The sequence below is a fragment of the Lissotriton vulgaris genome, chromosome 2_1 (genome assembly GCF_964263255.1).
Source record: "Lissotriton vulgaris chromosome 2_1, aLisVul1.2, whole genome shotgun sequence".
In the NCBI taxonomy this organism is placed as follows: domain Eukaryota; kingdom Metazoa; phylum Chordata; class Amphibia; order Caudata; family Salamandridae; genus Lissotriton; species Lissotriton vulgaris.
In genome coordinates, this window is record NC_141687.1 from 688,240,989 (window position 1) to 688,259,163 (window position 18,175).

The 18,175-nt window shown below is 44.1% G+C and overlaps 1 protein-coding gene across 5 annotated transcripts in view; it reads right to left on the bottom strand.

Annotated features, from left to right (window-relative positions):
• Nucleotides 1-18,175, bottom strand: part of FAR1 (fatty acyl-CoA reductase 1) — a 626,193-nt gene that overhangs the window by 17,262 nt on the left and 590,756 nt on the right. For all 5 annotated transcript variants that reach the window (XM_086955913.1, XM_086955915.1, XM_086955916.1 and 2 more), the window contains one exon: nucleotides 9,442-9,569. In XM_086955913.1, the coding sequence (XP_086812039.1) occupies nucleotides 9,442-9,569 (128 nt within the window). The remainder of the gene's footprint in view (nucleotides 1-9,441; nucleotides 9,570-18,175) is intronic.

Here is an 18,175-nt window from a genome sequence, read left to right on the forward strand (position 1 = left end):
CCTTCTCCAAACTGGTTAGACCACAGATTGGTAATTTACAACTTCTGTTTGAGAAAATAATGAATGTTCGTAGAAAGAGTTCCTTAGCCCAAGAAAAGTACACTGAAGTGAAAAAGAAAGCGCCTAAAACCAGTTAAAGTGGGCAACTGAGTAAGAGTAAGGTAAGCAGGCATTTTGCACAAAGGTAGCTCTACATTTTCAGTTTCAATTAAGTATTGTCTGAAAAGCAGTTGTACAATATCACAATGGCAGATGACGGAATAAGGAGAAATTGTCAGTAATGCATCAAAGACAGTAAGCTTATTACGGAATCTAGGTGAGAAGAGAATCAGGTCAATGCAAAAAAAAAAAAAAAGGAGGGATGGTTTGGTGGAGGGTAATGCTTAAGTTCAATTAGTTTGGAAACTTCCACTTAACTTTCATGACTATATTGTACAGTTCTGAGTAATATTTGTTTGAAGGTATCACTCCAGACTATAACTTCTTTAATAGTTCAACATGGTTCTGCTTAAATGATGTATTGGGTCTTGGTTGAGCAGTATGGAACGATGAGGGAAAGATTCCATTCTCTATAGTGAATGCTGATATGGAGAACAGTTGCTGAAGGATTCCTGGAAAATTGTTCCTCTACAGATGAGCACAGATAAAGAAGGGGATTACATCAGAGCTTTCTCATCTTTGTTGTTTCAACCTTAATTTAAGGATTGTTTGTGTAAATAAGTTGTCGTCCTTTTCAGACAGATAGAAGCGTTAGCAATAGCAGCAGGTCTGGTCTGGGTAACCTCCTCACTAAATACCCCAGATGGCTATTCCTGACAGTTCCAGATCTTGTTTCACAGATTTAAAGCAATAGAAAAGTGAAACAGATGCTATGAAACCACATCAGTAGCAGTGGTGCACCGAAAGGTGCTCATAATACTCCCACAATGTGACTTTTTTGGCTACTACAGAGTGAGAGCAAGAACTACCAAGTAAGCTTCAATTTTGGTAGCAGTACCTAGACTGTATTTTATCGCCTAGACCAAGCCAGTAAAGATGTCACTGTCACACCATAACAGCCGGGAAGCGGAGTGAGGAGGCTAGCAGGTGTATTGGGGAGTCTGGCAACTGTTCAACCTTACCTGGCAAATCTATTTTCCTTTCTCCCACCTCAGTATTCAGGACACTATTAATTACAAACAGAAGTGGGTGGGAACGTTAGCTCACTTTTGCTTAACAAGATTCTTCTGCTGTGCTGTAGCAATTTAGATTTTCTCTTTCAGTGTTTATCTGGTTCTCCCATCATCTTTCCATGCCAACAAGCAAAACCGGATTACACAGATTGAAAAAAATCCTTTCCTCTCCTCACATTTGATTGACTTGTGAAGGTCGGATGACAAACAGCAGTTCAATCAGGATTGCATTACTTATTATCAACATGTCCTCTATTCTGTTTCAAGTTCAGACTGATTATTATGCTTGCAAAAATGCCTTCTTAACATCCCAGTGAGTGTCTCAAGATTTTTGGGAAGGCTAATTTTACTGCCTTTGCTCGTTTGAAATGACCAACGGCAGAACTAACCCCTATATATAGCCATTTTCATTTTTCCAGTTGAAGTCACATCCAAACCTATCTTTAAAACACATAAATCGTACTCCTTAAAGTTGGCAAGAAGATGGAAGTCAGCATCAAAGGGTCTAAGTCAGAATCACTGTGGGCGAATAGCAAGCCTAAGTACAAGGGGAGTGTCTCACCTTCGACACATGGATAGAAAGAGATATGCTACCCACACAAACTCAAGGTTGGGGAAATACCCCATTACCTTCTCCGACCTAAAATCAAGCCACCACCTAGAAGACATAGACCTATACAGATTCCTCAACATAAGAACAGCCTTAACAAAGAGGAAACTAACTAGTGCCCAACCCTCGATCTTCCGATACGTATCAAAAATCAACAAACTAGGACACCAAGACTCACAATTATACAAGCTACTACGTCCCAAAGCCAACACACAAAATGCCAAAAAAAGCATACTGGGTAAACAGATAGACACCCCGCTAAATGAACAAGAGTGGAAAACTCAGTGGGCCTCGGCCATGCGCAATAAGATCACCCCAATCATAGCACAAACGAAATTCTGGCTACTCCATAAAGCTTTCTGGACCCACACCAGACTACACATACTAGGTCTCAGAGAGGACCCCCTCTGCTGGAATTGCAACAAAGGGGACCTAGCACACCTTATCTTTCAATGCACGACACAAAGTATTCTGGGGAATGGTATTTGATTTAATCAATAATGGACCTATTACTGACATCTGCTGTGATATTGGTACTAACCAATTGGAATGATACAAGCAAAACTAGCTACAAAGGATGGATGAACTGGGTTCACAAACCTCAGAGGAGCGGACCGCATGGCGCTGCAGTATTCGCCCTGGAAAGCGTCCTCTAGGGGGTTGTGGGAAACACTGGACACGTTCCTAGACACTTACGAACCTTCATACACAAGTGGCCCCCACATCTAGGACACTGACCCTCAGACAAAAGGCGCAGCACAATACAGAGCCTGGGTGGGCTCACAAACGGACTCAAGAACCCTGATTTTCTGAAAGACGTAATGCAGTTTGTTTAACTGACGCCAAGAGAATGTACCTCTATATGCCTGTCCTATACTCCCTTTTTCTTTCATCTCTAACTTTCCTGATATAAGCAGCAAGGGGTTACTACATATGCATCATTGTCTGAACATTAACTGCCATTCATGGCTAACCCTGGAACAGTATTTGAGATTGCATACTGCATATACAGTTTTTTTTAAAATCTGAAAAAAATCCAATCAAAATAGTTTGACTTTATGACAAAAAGTTCCCTCATAGACGTCGATAAGGGGCTTTCTTTTTTTAGCGTGTAGTACATTGTTGGGAGGGGAAATGTGAAGTAGGGAAGGGACTTAACAAGATCGAAGTCTTAAGTTAAGATGGAGTTATAGCGCAGTGGTCTGAGGAACCCTGGCGGCCTCCTCAGGAGGTCTGGGACGGTTACAAAATTAAAAAACATTAAAATAAATAAAGTACACAGAAATAAGAAAATATTCAAAAGGAACATTTTCTAAATTAGATTTTTAATTAAAAGAAATATTCAACATTTTAGTATTGGTTGTGTATACAGTTTTTTTGTATATTGTTTTGAAGTACTATTAATAGAAACTGCTACGGCCAGTTTCCAATGACGATGCAGTTATGTTCCCTGGATTACAGTCTTGAATCATGGACCCATCTGAATCATTACTGTAATGACTTAGATGGGTCCATAGAAGTCAAAATGTTAACAATCGCTGTTAAAGAGTACGTTTATTTAAGGCTTAATTAAAGACTCATCTTTTTGGTTATTCGTGGAGCCATTTCACATTTTTTACATAACGTCATACTATTATTTTGCCGCTTTCCTCTTGAACACATCCTCCCCCATAACAACACAATTTGTTTACGAGCTATAAAGTTTTCCCTTGGGTTTCATCTCCGTAAGACAGGCAATGGCTTTAAAATATATATATATTTTTTAAGATGGAGAATAAACGTACAGCTGTCAAACAGACCAACTGTCCCCAATATACCTAGAAAGGACTTTCGATTCGCCCTTTTAAACTATTGGCTATTTTTGACCTTAAAACTTCAGCCATTGGCTTGACCTGTTGATTCAGCTCAGAGGAACAATTGTTTTAATAACCCTATTCATGGCTCTGCAATATAGGAACCCGCTCTAAAGTCAAACATATAAACACCAATGTGTGTGTATGTGTGTGTGTGTATATATATATATATATATATATATATATATATATATATATATATATGCTGTATATTTCGTCCTCAGCTTACTCCACCACAACACATGTAGTAAGTTCGACGTAGAGACTAGACGAGACCCAAATCTTGGTGTTAAAGTTTTATTGCGCCCAACACCAGCAGTCTGCCATGACGCGTTTCGGCTACAAAAGCCTTGATCGCATTTAAAAAACCTATGAAATTCACAGAAAAAACCATAGGTTTCACACCAGGTATAGTTAGGAATTAGCATTTAAAAAACCTTGGACGATGTCATGAGTGATGTAATATGTGACATCAGCAGTGCATTGCAGGCGTGCAAGTTATAGTGAGTCCAACTAACTATAACGTTGGAATGTCTATGGTTTTATGTCAGTAACATTTCCAGCTAACTATAACTGGTGTGAAACCTATGGTTTTTTCCGTGAATTTAATAGGTTTTTTAAATGCTAATTCCTAACTATAACTGGTGTGAAACCTATGGTTTTTTCTGTGAATTTCATAGGTTTTTTAAAATGCTAATTCCTAACTATATATAGGGCCTCAAACCTATGAAAAGTAATATTTTTTATAATGAATCCTATATTGTATATTTATATCATACTATTTTTTATTTTTTTGCCCTGTAGCGCTCCCGGTGCGCGCCCCGGTGTGCGCACCGGAAAGCGCAGTTTTACGGCGCACCCCAGGGCGCGCACCGGTGAGCGTCCCGTTAGCACTATTGCCGCGAACGAACACATCATCGTGACGTATCGCGTAGCCGCGTCCGCGTGATACGCACGGCGTAAGCGCACCCGGAAGCACTCTAGCGAATACGATTGCGAAACGTAAGCATCCGACGCGCATACGCGACGCGACGCGCGTCGCATAAGCGCGTCGGGTCATGTGACCTGAAAATAACACTTTTTATTGGTGCAGAACAATTTTCGTTTCCAAATGATGAAAGCCCAGGTCATGTGACCTGAAAATAACACTTTTCATTGGTTTAGGACAGTTTTTTTTCCCAAATGATGAAAGCCCCCACCTTTTTGCCTTATTCTGACTTTGTCCTTTGATTGAGGAAGACCTGTTTGGAGATCTTTGAGTAATATTTTGTACTATAAAATGGCTACAGTAGCAGCAGCAGCTGGAGCATCTACACCACCACCACCACCACCAAGAGGACCACCACAACATCACATTGGTGGTCAAGAAGAGGAGGAGGAGGAGGAGGGGGCTGCCAGAAGACAATACCCCATACAGGCCAAAGCAGCACATTGTATAGGAGTTTTTTTCCATCCCAAAGGGAAAGAAGAAAGTGAATGCGCCAAAGGTGACTTGCCAAATCTGTGGCATTGAACTTTCAAGGGGGAACCCTAATAAGAAATATTCATTTGGTAATAAAACCATGATTCGACCCATGCAGTGCAAGCATCCCAACAACTATGCTGCGGCAGAGGTGAGAGAACTGGCCAGCAACCCTCCCCAATCTTCACCCAGCACCTCCAAACGAAAGCAACCCACTCCATCGGGACCAGAGACAAGGGAGATGGTCCCAAACATTCAACAAAAGTTTGGGCAATACAAGATCTCTTGTATTTTTTGTGGTAAGACCATCACCTATGGTGAGCAAAGCATAACGCTCATCAACCGTGCTGGTGACAACTACAAATGCCCCAAAAATCCATAATTTTTTCATGATTTTTTTTTTGCTCCAGTTGAGCCGTTTTCAATTCCCTGTTTTTTGTTTCCCCCCATAAAAATAACAAAAAATATAAAATAGTTCATAAAAGCCAAAAATAAGTACAAAATGTTCAAAAAAACATTAAAAAAAATATAAAACGACAAAAAGAAAAAAAAGTTCTTTTTAGAACCACCTCCAATTTATAAAAAAAGGCTACATTTTTTAAAAACTGTCATTCTTTTTTTCCTTTTTCCCTTATCACAAACAATACAAGTGATCTTGTATTGCCCAAACTTTGGTTGAATGTTTGGGACCATCTCCCTTGTCTCTGGTCCCGATGGAGTGGGCTGCTTTCGTTTGGAGGTGCTGGGTGAAGATTGGGGAGGGTTGCTGGCCAGTTCTCTCACCTCTGCCGCAGCATAGTTGTTGGGATGCTTGCGCTGCATGTGCTGAATCATGGTGTTATTGCCAAATGAATATTTCTTATTAGGGTTCCCCCTTGAAAGTTCAATGCCACAGATTTGGCAAGTCACCTTTGGCGCATTCACTTTCTTCTTGGCCTCTGGGATGGAAAAAACTCCCATACAATGTGCTGCTTTGGCCTATATGGGGTGTTATCTTCTGGCAGCCAGCTCCTCCTCTCCTCCTCCTCCCCTTCTTTATCTCCACCACTGTGGTGTTGTGGTGGTCCTCTTGGTGGTGGTGGTGGTGCACATGCTCCAGCTGCTGCTGCTACTGTAGCCATTTTAAAGTACAAAATATTAGTCCCAGATCTCCAAACAGGTCTTTCTCAGTCAAAGGACAAAGTCAGAATAAGGAAAAAAGGTGGGGGCTTTCATCATTTGGAAAAAAAACTGTCCTGAACCAATGAAAAGTGTTATTTTCAGGTCACATGACCCAGGCTTTCATCATTTGGAAACCAAAACTGTTCTGCACCAATAAAAAGTGGTTTTTTCAGGTCACATGACACGACGCGCTTACGCTATGCGCCCGGGGCGCGTCGCGTAAGCTAGTCGGATGCTTACGTTGCGCGATCGTATTCGCTCGAGTGCTTCCGGGTGCGCTTACGCGGTGCGTATCACTCGGACGCGGCTACACAATACGTCACGATGATGTTTTCGTTCGCGGCAATAGCGCTAACGGGACGCTCACTGGTGCGCGCCCCGTGTCGGAAAACTGCGCTTTCCGGTGCGCTCACCGGGGCTCGCACCGTAAGCGCTCCAGGGCAAAAAAAAAAACAAAAAACAAATAGTATTATATAAATATACAATATAGGATTCATTATAAAAAATATTACATTTCATAGGTTTGAGGTCCTATATATAGTTAGGAATTAGCATTTAAAAAACCTATGAAATTCACTGAAAAAAACATAGGTTTCACACCAGTTATAGTTAGCTGGAAATTTTACTGACATAAAACCATTGAAATTCCAACGTTATAGTTGGTTGGATTCACTATAACAAGCGCGTCTGCAATGCACTGCTGATGACGTCACATATTACATCACTCATGACATAGTCAGTGACATCACGTATGACACCATCCTTGTGACAGAGTGACAAACCACCTTTTAGTGTAATGTAACCCTTGAAACACATTCAAAAATAGAAACTAACATTTTCAAAAAAATGGAGATACCCATACCAGTTACAACAACCAATTCAGTAATTCCACCATCTATATACACATCCACTCATTCACCAACAGTTCTATATAGTCACTCATACATATACTCACTCATCATATGTAGTGATACATCTATACATCCTGTTATACACCGACAGTCATCCAAAAGTTACTCACACACATACTCACACATGCAAATAAACTATTGAACATCCATTTATTTGCATATACAACTATACACACACTACCTCCTTACTTCTAAGGAAACTTACACATACTTACTCTCTTAAACAAACACTTATAGAAACACATACTTATTTAAACAGGAACTCTTACAATCTCTTACTCTCACATATACTCACTTATATACATCAAAACTCACATACACTAGATTGAAATATATGTTGTTACTAATAAAGACAATAGTGAGACAGTCATTCACTCACTAACACACACATATACACACTCATCCAGCCATACAGTCCTGCACATATACTGTCTTCAAAACACATACAAACAGTGAGTCAGTCACCAACCCATGCAGCTACTTATCCACAAAGTGAAACACTGATACATATATTTCAATATTTAAAAGTTACTCGCTAATATATGTATTCAATAAAGTACACTTAATTAGGCAGTTAACCAATCTTTTTTTTTTAAAACATCCATTTACACACTTATTTAACCATTTATTCTTCCATCAACCTTTACAAATACAAATATAAAACATATTAATTTTTCAGAAAGGCACACATTCACTGGCTGGTGTCATCAGTGACATCATGAGTGATGTCACTGACGATGTCATGAGTGATGTAATATGGGAAGTCATCAGCAGTTCATTGCAGGCGCGCTTGTTATAGTGAGTCCAATTAACTATAACGTTGGAATTTCAATGGTTTTATGTCAGTAAAATTTCCAGCAAACTGTAACTGGTGTGAAACCTATGTTTTTTCAGTGTATATATATATATATATATATATATATATATATATATATATATATATATATATAACCAAAGATGGGTCTGACACATGCTTAGAGTCTTCAGTTGAACTTAATTGTTCTCCAGGCCAAGATGACAAAGTCCTGTGAAATAAGGTGAAACGCTGGACAGACACGTTTCAGCCTGATGGCGTTCCTCAGTGCCCGCTTCACATATACTGTTATTTCATACTGGGGCTTGTTTTTAAAGACTCAGGTGGTGTTTGCTCATTGGAACAAACACTCTGACCCGCCCTCCTCAACTTCCAGCCATGTCAGTTCTGCTTGGAACCATTCCAGCTTTTCAACGCTCCCTGTTGGTGAATGCTGGTTCAGTAAACAGCTCCTTCATACACCCGGTGGTGTCCCAACCTCTGCTGGCCTCAGAGAGCACTTCTCCCCAGGAAATAAAGATGGCAATAACAACTCCAGCCTCTTTAAACAGCATACAGCTGCTTCCTTTTTCCCCATGCGGCCCCGGACTCAGGTGAGTATCTTGGACACACATACATACACACACATGTATACATACATACACACACACACAAAGATAGCTCACAGGATAATGTACAAATCTACTCTCCGGGTAGTGCTGGGTTTTGGGGCGTCATCTCCCTTTCACTCGCGAAACACAACAATCATGCCTTGAATAGAGGTACTTCTACTTTCAGTGGGGCTTTTGATGCTGGTCGTAAATCAAATTCACAATAGTTGGTGGGGGGTGTTTGAAGTTTGCTGGGCAGCTAGAATTTCTCTTTTTGTGTGTCGCATCCCTACAATCTCAAGACCATTCAGAATAAAGATTTTAGATACATTTGTTTTTTTCCAATCAAATTCTCTGGTCAATTGCTAATGGTATACCATATTCACTTCCCTGGGTCCCTATCTGGAATCATTTCAGAACGTAAAAGTCTATCTTTGTATTTCATTATGTCATGGTTACCCTCTGCTAATTCTATTCCTACCTGCTGTGATAGAGTCCTTGATAAATCCAATGCACTACATATTCTGCATGTGCTACCAAGTAATAATTAGAAAGACAAAAGGAAAAGCATAATGCTGTGTTTCTTTAGGTTCAGATATTGCTGGGGTAATCCCGTTCAAAGATAAATGCATTTCTATTCTTTCTGTATGCATTAGCCTTTAATGTTTTGCTATATAGTGACTGTTACAGTATTGACAATAAGGGAAGGCAAAGGAAAGATCTGGAAGTTACACAATTAATCTGATGAACCACAATGCACATGGCCCATGGCCATTGCAATAGGTTAAATATAAAGCACTGAGATAAGTGCTATATGTACATTGTAGATTTAGACCAATACTAAGAGTTGAAATAAAAACAATCTTACTTATTTAGGTGCTTTCTCGCTGCAGGGAGCCCAGACATCTCCTCGTTCAGTACGTATTTCTTAGTTCCCATACAGTAGTTTTCCATATACTCTGCCCAGTGGAGCTGCCGCACATCAAAATTGAATGTCTGAGAAACCAATGAGTTGATAATTTTAACATTTTCTACACAAGTACATAAAGATCTACATACATAAACAGCCATCTCTGGCACTCTATTCATAAATCATGACACCAACAGATAAAGATGCAATGATTCTTCAAAATATATTCAAGTAATGAGAGGTTTTAAACCAGTGCCACATCTTCAGCCACACACTGTTTTATTATACCTACTTGCAGATTTTTGCTACAAGATAGCTAGATTAATCCCTTTTTTCTCCCGGGTCAGGCCACATTAGTATGCAGAAATTACCAGCACACATTCATCATTTTCCAAAGCATTGCAATGAAAGGCTTTTCATTGTGTCAATGTAAAATTTCAAGCTGTACATGTCTAAAACCATTACTTTCTATATTTTACAAAAACCTGTAAATTTAAAAAGAGCATACATAATATACATACATTAAGGTGCTTTTTGTCAGAGGCCTTTATCCATTAGTCTTTGAAATGGTCATTCAGATTTCACTTCCGCCCACTAAAACAGTTAGCATGGACAGTGGGTCAGCCCACTTTACCCACTGGCTCCCTTCAGTTTGAGTTACTGCATAAAGCCTGTGCATAGTGATTGTATCCACTGTGTTAGATCCAGTGGTTACCGGCCAGCTGGGATGCATCAAAGCCAGTTAGAATCCACAGTTTTAGATAGGATGAGTACTGTACACGTTTCCAATATCCTGTGCTCACCCTTGGGGAGCGTGGCACCGAGCAGTCAGGCTTATCCTCTGGGTCAGAGTGTAATGTTTGGCACACCACCACCCTCGCAACACACTGCATACACCATAAAAAGACTCCACACTACATGTCTAAAACACTGGTCTTTGTATTCCACACAGACACACTGAAATCAAAACCAGATACACATTGTAGATACATTTTACAGTTGTATACAATTGTCAAACTTTCCTATTAGCAGCAGAACATGAACATATATGCCCAAATCAGAGGTATTCACCCTACACGACATTCCCCAATATTGTATTCCCCCAACAGTTGCAATGGTCAAGCAATCACAATTATTTGTCTACGCCATATGACCCAGCCCCTCAGTCATTCAACTACATACACTACATCCAAAGATACATGTGGTTCCTGCTGGGGCCACATTGATTAGATTGTCAGAGCAACCTAAAAGGAAAAGAAACAGTTACTTAGTTTCGTCAGGCAGACTGTTTACCAGCTTGCGGTAAGTGAGAGAGGTAGCCTTCTCATCCATGTATTCAGTCAGCAACCTATCCTCCAGGGTGGAGGCCTCAGGAAGTGTGATGTCAGGTGGTATTACCATCATGAGTGCGTGTCTGATCTGCATGCATCTACATTTCTCAGAGGACGCCAGCTCATAGTGTTCCTGGAAGTGAGTAAATGTAACCATCAACCCTTTAAAATTGTGTGTACTTTTAATGCGGCAGCCATCTTGGAAGTACAGAAAATACAGATCCAAGATGGCAGCCAAACTGAGTATACACAATGCGGTGACCATCTCGGAAATATAAAAACAACATTTCAAGATAGCGAAGCTTTATTTTCCATACTTCCAAGATGGCTCTCCTGTTGCAGTGACAGCATTATGGTAGTCATGTTGGAAACCTAATAAATACAATTACAAGTACGGCCAACCACCACTACAATCAGAGAAAAGACGGAGGAGAGGCACCCAGCCACAGCAGTATTTGGTGTATTAGGAAAACAGGAACACTGGTAAAGAAGGGGTCAGATAATGGGGGGAGGGGACAGATAATGGGGGGAGGGGACAGATAATGTGGGGAGGGGACAGATAATGTGGGGAGGGGACAGATAATGGGGGGAGGGGACAGATAATGGGGGGAGGGGACAGATAATGGGGGAGGGGACAGATGATGAGGGGAGGGGACAGATGAGGGGAGGGGACAGATGAGGGGAGGGGACAGATGATGAGGCGAGGGGACAGATGATGAGGCGAGGGGACAGATGATGAGGCGAGGGGACAGATTAAGGGGAGGGGGACAGATTAAGGGGAGGGGGACAGATTAAGGGGAGGGGGACAGATTAAGGGGAGGGGGACAGATTAAGGGGAGGGGGACAGATTAAGGGGAGGGGACAGATTAGGGGGAGGGGACAGATTAAGGGGGAGGGGACAGATGGTGGGGGAGGGGACAGATGGTGGGGGAGGGGACAGATGGTGGGGGAGGGGACAGATGGTGGGGGAGGACAGGTGATGATGGGGTAGGAGGAAACCGAGAGGTTGCACAGGAAAAGAGTGCCAGCTTGAGGGACAGTTAAAGGTAAATGCTCTATGGACGAGACAAACAAAAGAATGGGTAGGAAAGCCATGGTATCAAGATAGGGGAATTTAAATGGGCATAAAAAGTTATCTAATCATGAAAAGGGGCAGACAAAAATATATTATTTTACATTTTGGTTACAATGCAGTCTCGGGACATACTCTGAAGTTGCCAATAGCAACAGTAATTGAAGGGAATTGCGCATCTACTGCAAGCAGGGTGTGTGGGTGAAAAACACAGAAAATTCAGCGATATGTACTTGAAATACATAATAAAGATGCCCTTATTCAGTAAAAAGTAATCTACTGGTTTAGAAGCTGTGGCTTGTTTGTTTCTCAGCGGTCCAGGGAACAGTGTCATGGATAGACTATTTATTCCTAGATATGAAAAGGGCATACGTGCTTCTACACTGGAACCAGATCGATGTACTGCACAACAAACTAAATGAGCATGTGCACTTTACAGCTACTGCTTTTAAAAGTGTGGCTGAGTTTGAAATATTTGCTCCAGCCAGTAATTGCTTGGGTTTGCTACAGGGTAGATGTTTTTCATACAATAACACATGTACGTGGATGACACAATTATATTTGAAAATTTCTTCCACCTGAAGATATCAAAACCTTACACCTTTATTTACCTCTACCTGAACTCTAACAATCCCTTTCCTCTTTACCTCTGCCCACCTCTTAACCCTAAAACTACCCTCAGGCTTACCTAACTATGCCTACTCCTAAACCCTCAAGGTAGTCTGTCCTTCCTTTACCCACCCATATCCTTACAAACATCCTTACTCACTCTAACCCACACGTGTAACCCTTTCTTTATTATATTAAAATTTAATTTAAAAATAAATAAATAGAATACTTGCTTACGGTGTTAAGTACTACGAGGAAAATGTGGGGTAGAAGACAAAAACCCATAGCATCACTTACCTGCGTATTAATTATTATTATTTTTTTTATTGCACAAACTCAAATGACACAGCTTCAGACCTACAACCTCTCGGGCCGGCCGCATGACCAGCATATCAGGCATATCTAGATCTTATGTTACACAGCCCGTCGGCCGACGACCCGGGGGTCCGGCGGCGTTTACCAAATGACGGTTGATAAATAATCAGTTGTAATTTCCAGCATTGCCGGTTGCATTTTTCATGTGCATTTTCTAGCTTTTCACCCTCTGTATTTTCCATTACTCCCCCGCTGTTCATCATATCAGACTAGCAGCAATGCCTGTAGGCTTGTGTCAAAACAAACCGATGTCAGCCCATTAGTGCAGTCAACATCCCGCCCCCCCTCCCAACCCTTGCCTCAGAAGGACCTCTTGTGCTACTCCGATGTGTCCAATAGTGTGGTAGCCTAACCTATCTCCTGATCACTTTTGCGTCCTCACATGTAATCCCTAGGGAACGTACCCCTTTCGCGTTCAGCCTATCTTGCCTGAAATGGAATCACAACCTGGCTGTGTGTGTAGTATATTCCCAATGGTGTCGTCCCGCTAATTCGTCCCTCACTCTGTTCGTTCCCCCCCCACTGTCCTCCCCACTGGTAGCACTCCCACATCCACTCCCATCCCACCACCCCGTCTCAGGAACACAGTATAATGTCGATTTTGCCCCCCGTCTCCTATCCCTGGGAATCATTATCTGTGGTGCTTACGTTCTCATTTTGATGTCCCTGCAAGTAAGTCTGGTATAGGGCCCAGAAGTTTATCGGGCGGCTTTTTGGGGGTAGTAATTCGCTGTACGTCTCCGTCTGTGTGCTACAGTACAGCATATCCCATGCCAATCTAGTCTTAGTTGGTAAAGGACCTCTCATCCAACACTGGGCCACTGCTTTCCTGGTCATTAGCATCCCCATGTCCGTGAGCCTGCGTATCGCAACCGGGAGCCCCCTGGAGTTGCCAATGAGTGCTATGTCCGGGTCCATGTCCAATTCCACATCTAGTATTTTGCTCATTTCCGCAAACACTGCGCGCCAGAATGCTTGTATGCCCGGGCAGACCCACGCTAAATGCAGGAAGTCGGCGTCCGCCGCATGACAACGTTCGCAGTTAGTCTCTGGCCGTAGACCATATCTGTGGAGCCTCTCCGGGGTGTAGTACACCATTTGTAGGAACTTTTAGTCTATGAGCCGATGCTTGCCATTGAGGGAGATACGCTTCGTGTTCTCACAGCAATAGCGCCATGTCACATCGTCCAGCGTGACTTCTAGGTCTCTTTGCCAGGATAACCTGGCTTTCACGAGTTGGTGCTCACCATGTGACCTGGCTATACTGTAAATGTTTGTTAGGAGCTTCTTAGGCTCCTTGCGTTTAATTACATATGACAATTCAGGGATATCCGGAGGCTCCGCAATGTCTGGGCCCAGAATCTCCATGAGGGCACTCAGGGTTCTATGAAAGTGGAAGCGTTGGAGCAGCGGAGGTTCACTTCCATCTCCTCCTATTTGTTCCCAGGATTTGACTACGCCGTCGTGGAATAGGTCGCCCGCTTTACTTGATCCCAGTTTCGCTAGTTCCTTTATGACCGCCCTTTCAGTCATGGGCGGGAGCCAAAGCATCCATTCTATCGGCATCTCTGGCGAGTATAGAGTCGCCCCTCCCTGGCGAAGCAGGAGAGAATGCCAAGCGTGGTTGGTGGAGGAGATGGAATCCAATATTCCCGTTTGACGATCCTGCGGCTCTCAGACCGTTGCCGGGAGTGGCAGTGGATGCGCAAATAGGCGCTCTATTCGGACATGTGGAATCTGTCTGTCGCCATGAATCCAGGTGTGGAGGTGGGATGCTTGGGCCGCCCTGTAGTACAGTTCAAGGTCCGGAGCTGCTAAGCCCCCTATGCTGTACGGCAGGGTGAGCATTGTACATTTGACTCTCGGCTGTTTCCCCGCCCACGCCAGGTTTATCATGAGGCTCGTCAGGCGTTGAAAGAAGGCCCTGGAGAGCACTATTGGCAGAGCGTTAAAAAGGAACAAGAACCTCAGTAGTACTACCATCTTCATAATGGCTATACGGCCCATTAGTGTGAGAGGCAGTTTACTCCAGATCTCTACATCGTCCTCCAGCTTATTGACCGCTCTCCCGTAGTTCTGGCTGATTAGCAGGTCCGGATCTGTGTGGATCTGAATCCCCAGGTACCTGATCGGGTCTTCAGTCCACTGGACAGGCAACTCGGTCTCCACTTGTTTGGTCACCGGAGTCAGGGGCAGCACCACCGATTTTGCCCAATTAACCTTGAGTCCTGATAGCGCTCCAAAACGAACCACCTCTCTCAGAAGTGGGGGAAGTGTGGTAGCAGGGTCATGTGCGTATAATAGCGTATCATCCGCGTACATGGACACAACTATTTTGTACGTGGGGAAGCGTATACCTTCGTGGCTGTGATATTCTCTTAGCGCACAAGCCAGAGGCTCTGCTGCTAGTGCGTATAGCAAGGGGGATAATGGGCATCCCTGACGGGTACCCCTGCCTATGTAAAGGGGGTGGGAGATCGTGTTGCCCACACGCACCCTTTCCGAAGGACAGTCATAAAGAGCGCCCACCATTTGTATGAAAGGTTCGCCAAGTCCCATACGTCGCAGCACCTGAAGGAGGAACGGCCATTCCATGGAGTCGAACGCCTTCTCCATATCTAGGAAAAGCACCACCGCAGGTACATCCTGCTTGACATGTTGGATGGTTCCTAACACTGTCCTGATATTGTAAGTCAGATTTCTGGATGTTATGAACCCCGTTTGTTCTGGGGCCACTAAGTCAGGGGCCAGCAACACCAGCCTAGTTGCCAGGACTTTAGCGTACAATTTGGTGTCAATGTTTAGCAACGATAGTGGGCGGTATGAACCACAGTCGTCATGTGGCTTACCTGGCTTTAGAATAGTGACAATCATAGTCTCCCTCATAGAGCTAGGCATGCTGCCCTGGACACAGATGTCTTCCAGAAGTGTATGTATGTGCGGCAGTAGTTGTTCTTGAAAGGTTTTTATAAAAGTCGACTGAGTCCGTCTATACCTGGCGCGCTGCCTGATCTCATAGTGGCCAGGGCATCTCTGATTTTGTCTAAATGTATAGGGCACATGAGGAATTCCCTTTCGGAATTTGGGAGGAACGGGACCTTTATGTGCTCCAGATAGTCTAGTATTTCAGCCGACATGTCGCCACTCTTGGAGGAGTACAGCTCCGAATAGTAGTCTCTGAAGACCGTGGCAATTTCCGCCTCATCCGTCACTCTGTCTCCTTCTGCGTTTCTTAGTTCTGAGATTAGCACCTTCCCTCTTCGGCCCTTGATGATATTTGCCAAAACTGAGCCTGGCCGCTCCCCCTCACCGTATGTTCGGGCCGTGGCATATTTGCCCAGGTGCTGGACCTCCCTGTCTGCTGCATCGTGGTATTCCGCCAGAAGGCGCTTAATCTACCCCTCAACTGCTTCGTCTGGTCTAGATCGTCTTTGTTCCTCAAGTGGTTGCAGCTGTTGTTCCAGCTCAGCCAGTTTGGTCCTTGTAGCCTTCATAACACTAGAGTGCTTAGACATCGTTACGCCACGAATATAGACCTTAAACGCTTCCCAGGTCGTCTGGAAGTCCTCTACTGAGCCCACATTCCTCTCAAAGAACACGTCAATCGCCTCTGCTAGCTCCCCGCGGAAAAGCAGGTCTAGGAGGGGAAAAGGGCAGGAAGCGCCATGTGAATGGGGCAAACCTTTTCGCAGGGATTTCTATGGCTATCAGTACCGGTGAGTGGTCCGAGAGTGTGCGCGGAAGCACCTTGCACTGCCTGACAGATCAATTGATCCCCGCAGTGGCAAACCAGTAGTCAATTCTCGTGTGTATTTCGTGAAATGCAGAATAATGTGTGAAGCCGCACGCCCAGAATTTCTACTCCTCCATACGCCATCCATATCTAACATTATTAACTTTGCTGTGAACGATTGTGCAGCTGCCGAGGGTCTACGAGGGGGGGGTGGGGGGGCAGGGGGGATGGGGGGCCAATGACCTATCTATGTCCGGGTTAAGCGTTAAATAAAGTCCCCACCCCATAGTAAATGTGGGTTGCCGTGTCTACCTATCTCACTAGTCAGTGTGTCAAAGAATTCAGGGGAATCTTAGTTGGGGCAATAAGTATTGACAACTAGTAAATCCAGCCCCAGACCCTTACAGGACGCTATAACATACCTGCCCTCAGTGTCCGCACCCAGCGTCTGTATTTGGATGTTTGTTTTTGGGTTTACCCATGTGATAACTCCCCTCGCATGTGTGGTGAACCCAGCTGCTGCTATATGCCCTACTAGGCCTCTGGTGTGCAGCATTCTACTCGTGAGTGGTAAGTGCGTTTCCTGTAAAAGTGCTATATTAATATTATGGCGTTTGAGGTAGCTTAACACCTTTTTTAGTTTTCTGTAGTCGTTCAGCCCCCTGACATTCCATGTGAGGGCACTTAGCGAGGGGGGCCGTGCGTCCGTCTGTGCACTTGTTACATCAGTCATTGGGGCGTGTCGTGAATTCTGAGAGTGAAGTCAGGTGTGCGAAGGTTAGCGGTGTCATGAACATGCAGTAGGCCATATCAAGCACTTTGTGCCCCCTCAGGAAAGGTACATTGTGAAAAACATCTAAACAGTAACTTTCCCCCTGTCCCATGAATCCCCCTCCCCCCTCCCACAGCAGACCAACCCCAACATGGCCTAGCATGATAGAAAAGTCCCCCCTCCTCCCTTCCCCATGTCCCAAAGAATCCCAAGTGAGGTTCAGATGTGCGAACAGCACGAGGGCAGAGGTTGCCGAGATCAGTTCAGGGTGCATTTGCATAGTCCATCTCGGCATTGAGAGCCTCTTGGCACCGTCACTCCTTCAGTGTCCTAGCTCTCGCGCACCAAATCGCGCGCCATCTCCCATCGCCCAGGGGAAACCCAACAACATCCAGGCGGCTCCCCCCCCGCCCGCCATCGGTTCAATGTAGTCTGGCCGCTCGTAACCATAGGTCTCAAGCAGTCACCGAGGCCAACCAGATCAGAATATATATACAGTAGAGCCAACAATAGTGTACCTTGGAATGATCTCACCAGGGCTCCGCCCTGTCAGTCCTGCAGGTAGTAGGCCCCGTCCGAAGCTCAGCATGCCAAGGGGCCCCAATCCAGCATCATACTGCCATTTCTCAAGGGCTTACTCCCTCCGAAATGCAGGAGTAAGTGAAGTAGCAGCAGCTCTAGCGTTCTACTCCTGGTCTTCCAAGCCGCTGGCAAGGTCTTGTTCTCCGTCCTGGTCCCTAGGACTGTTCCTTCGGTCCTTGGACCACGTTTTCAAAGTTTTCTGCAGCTCCTTTGGGTCA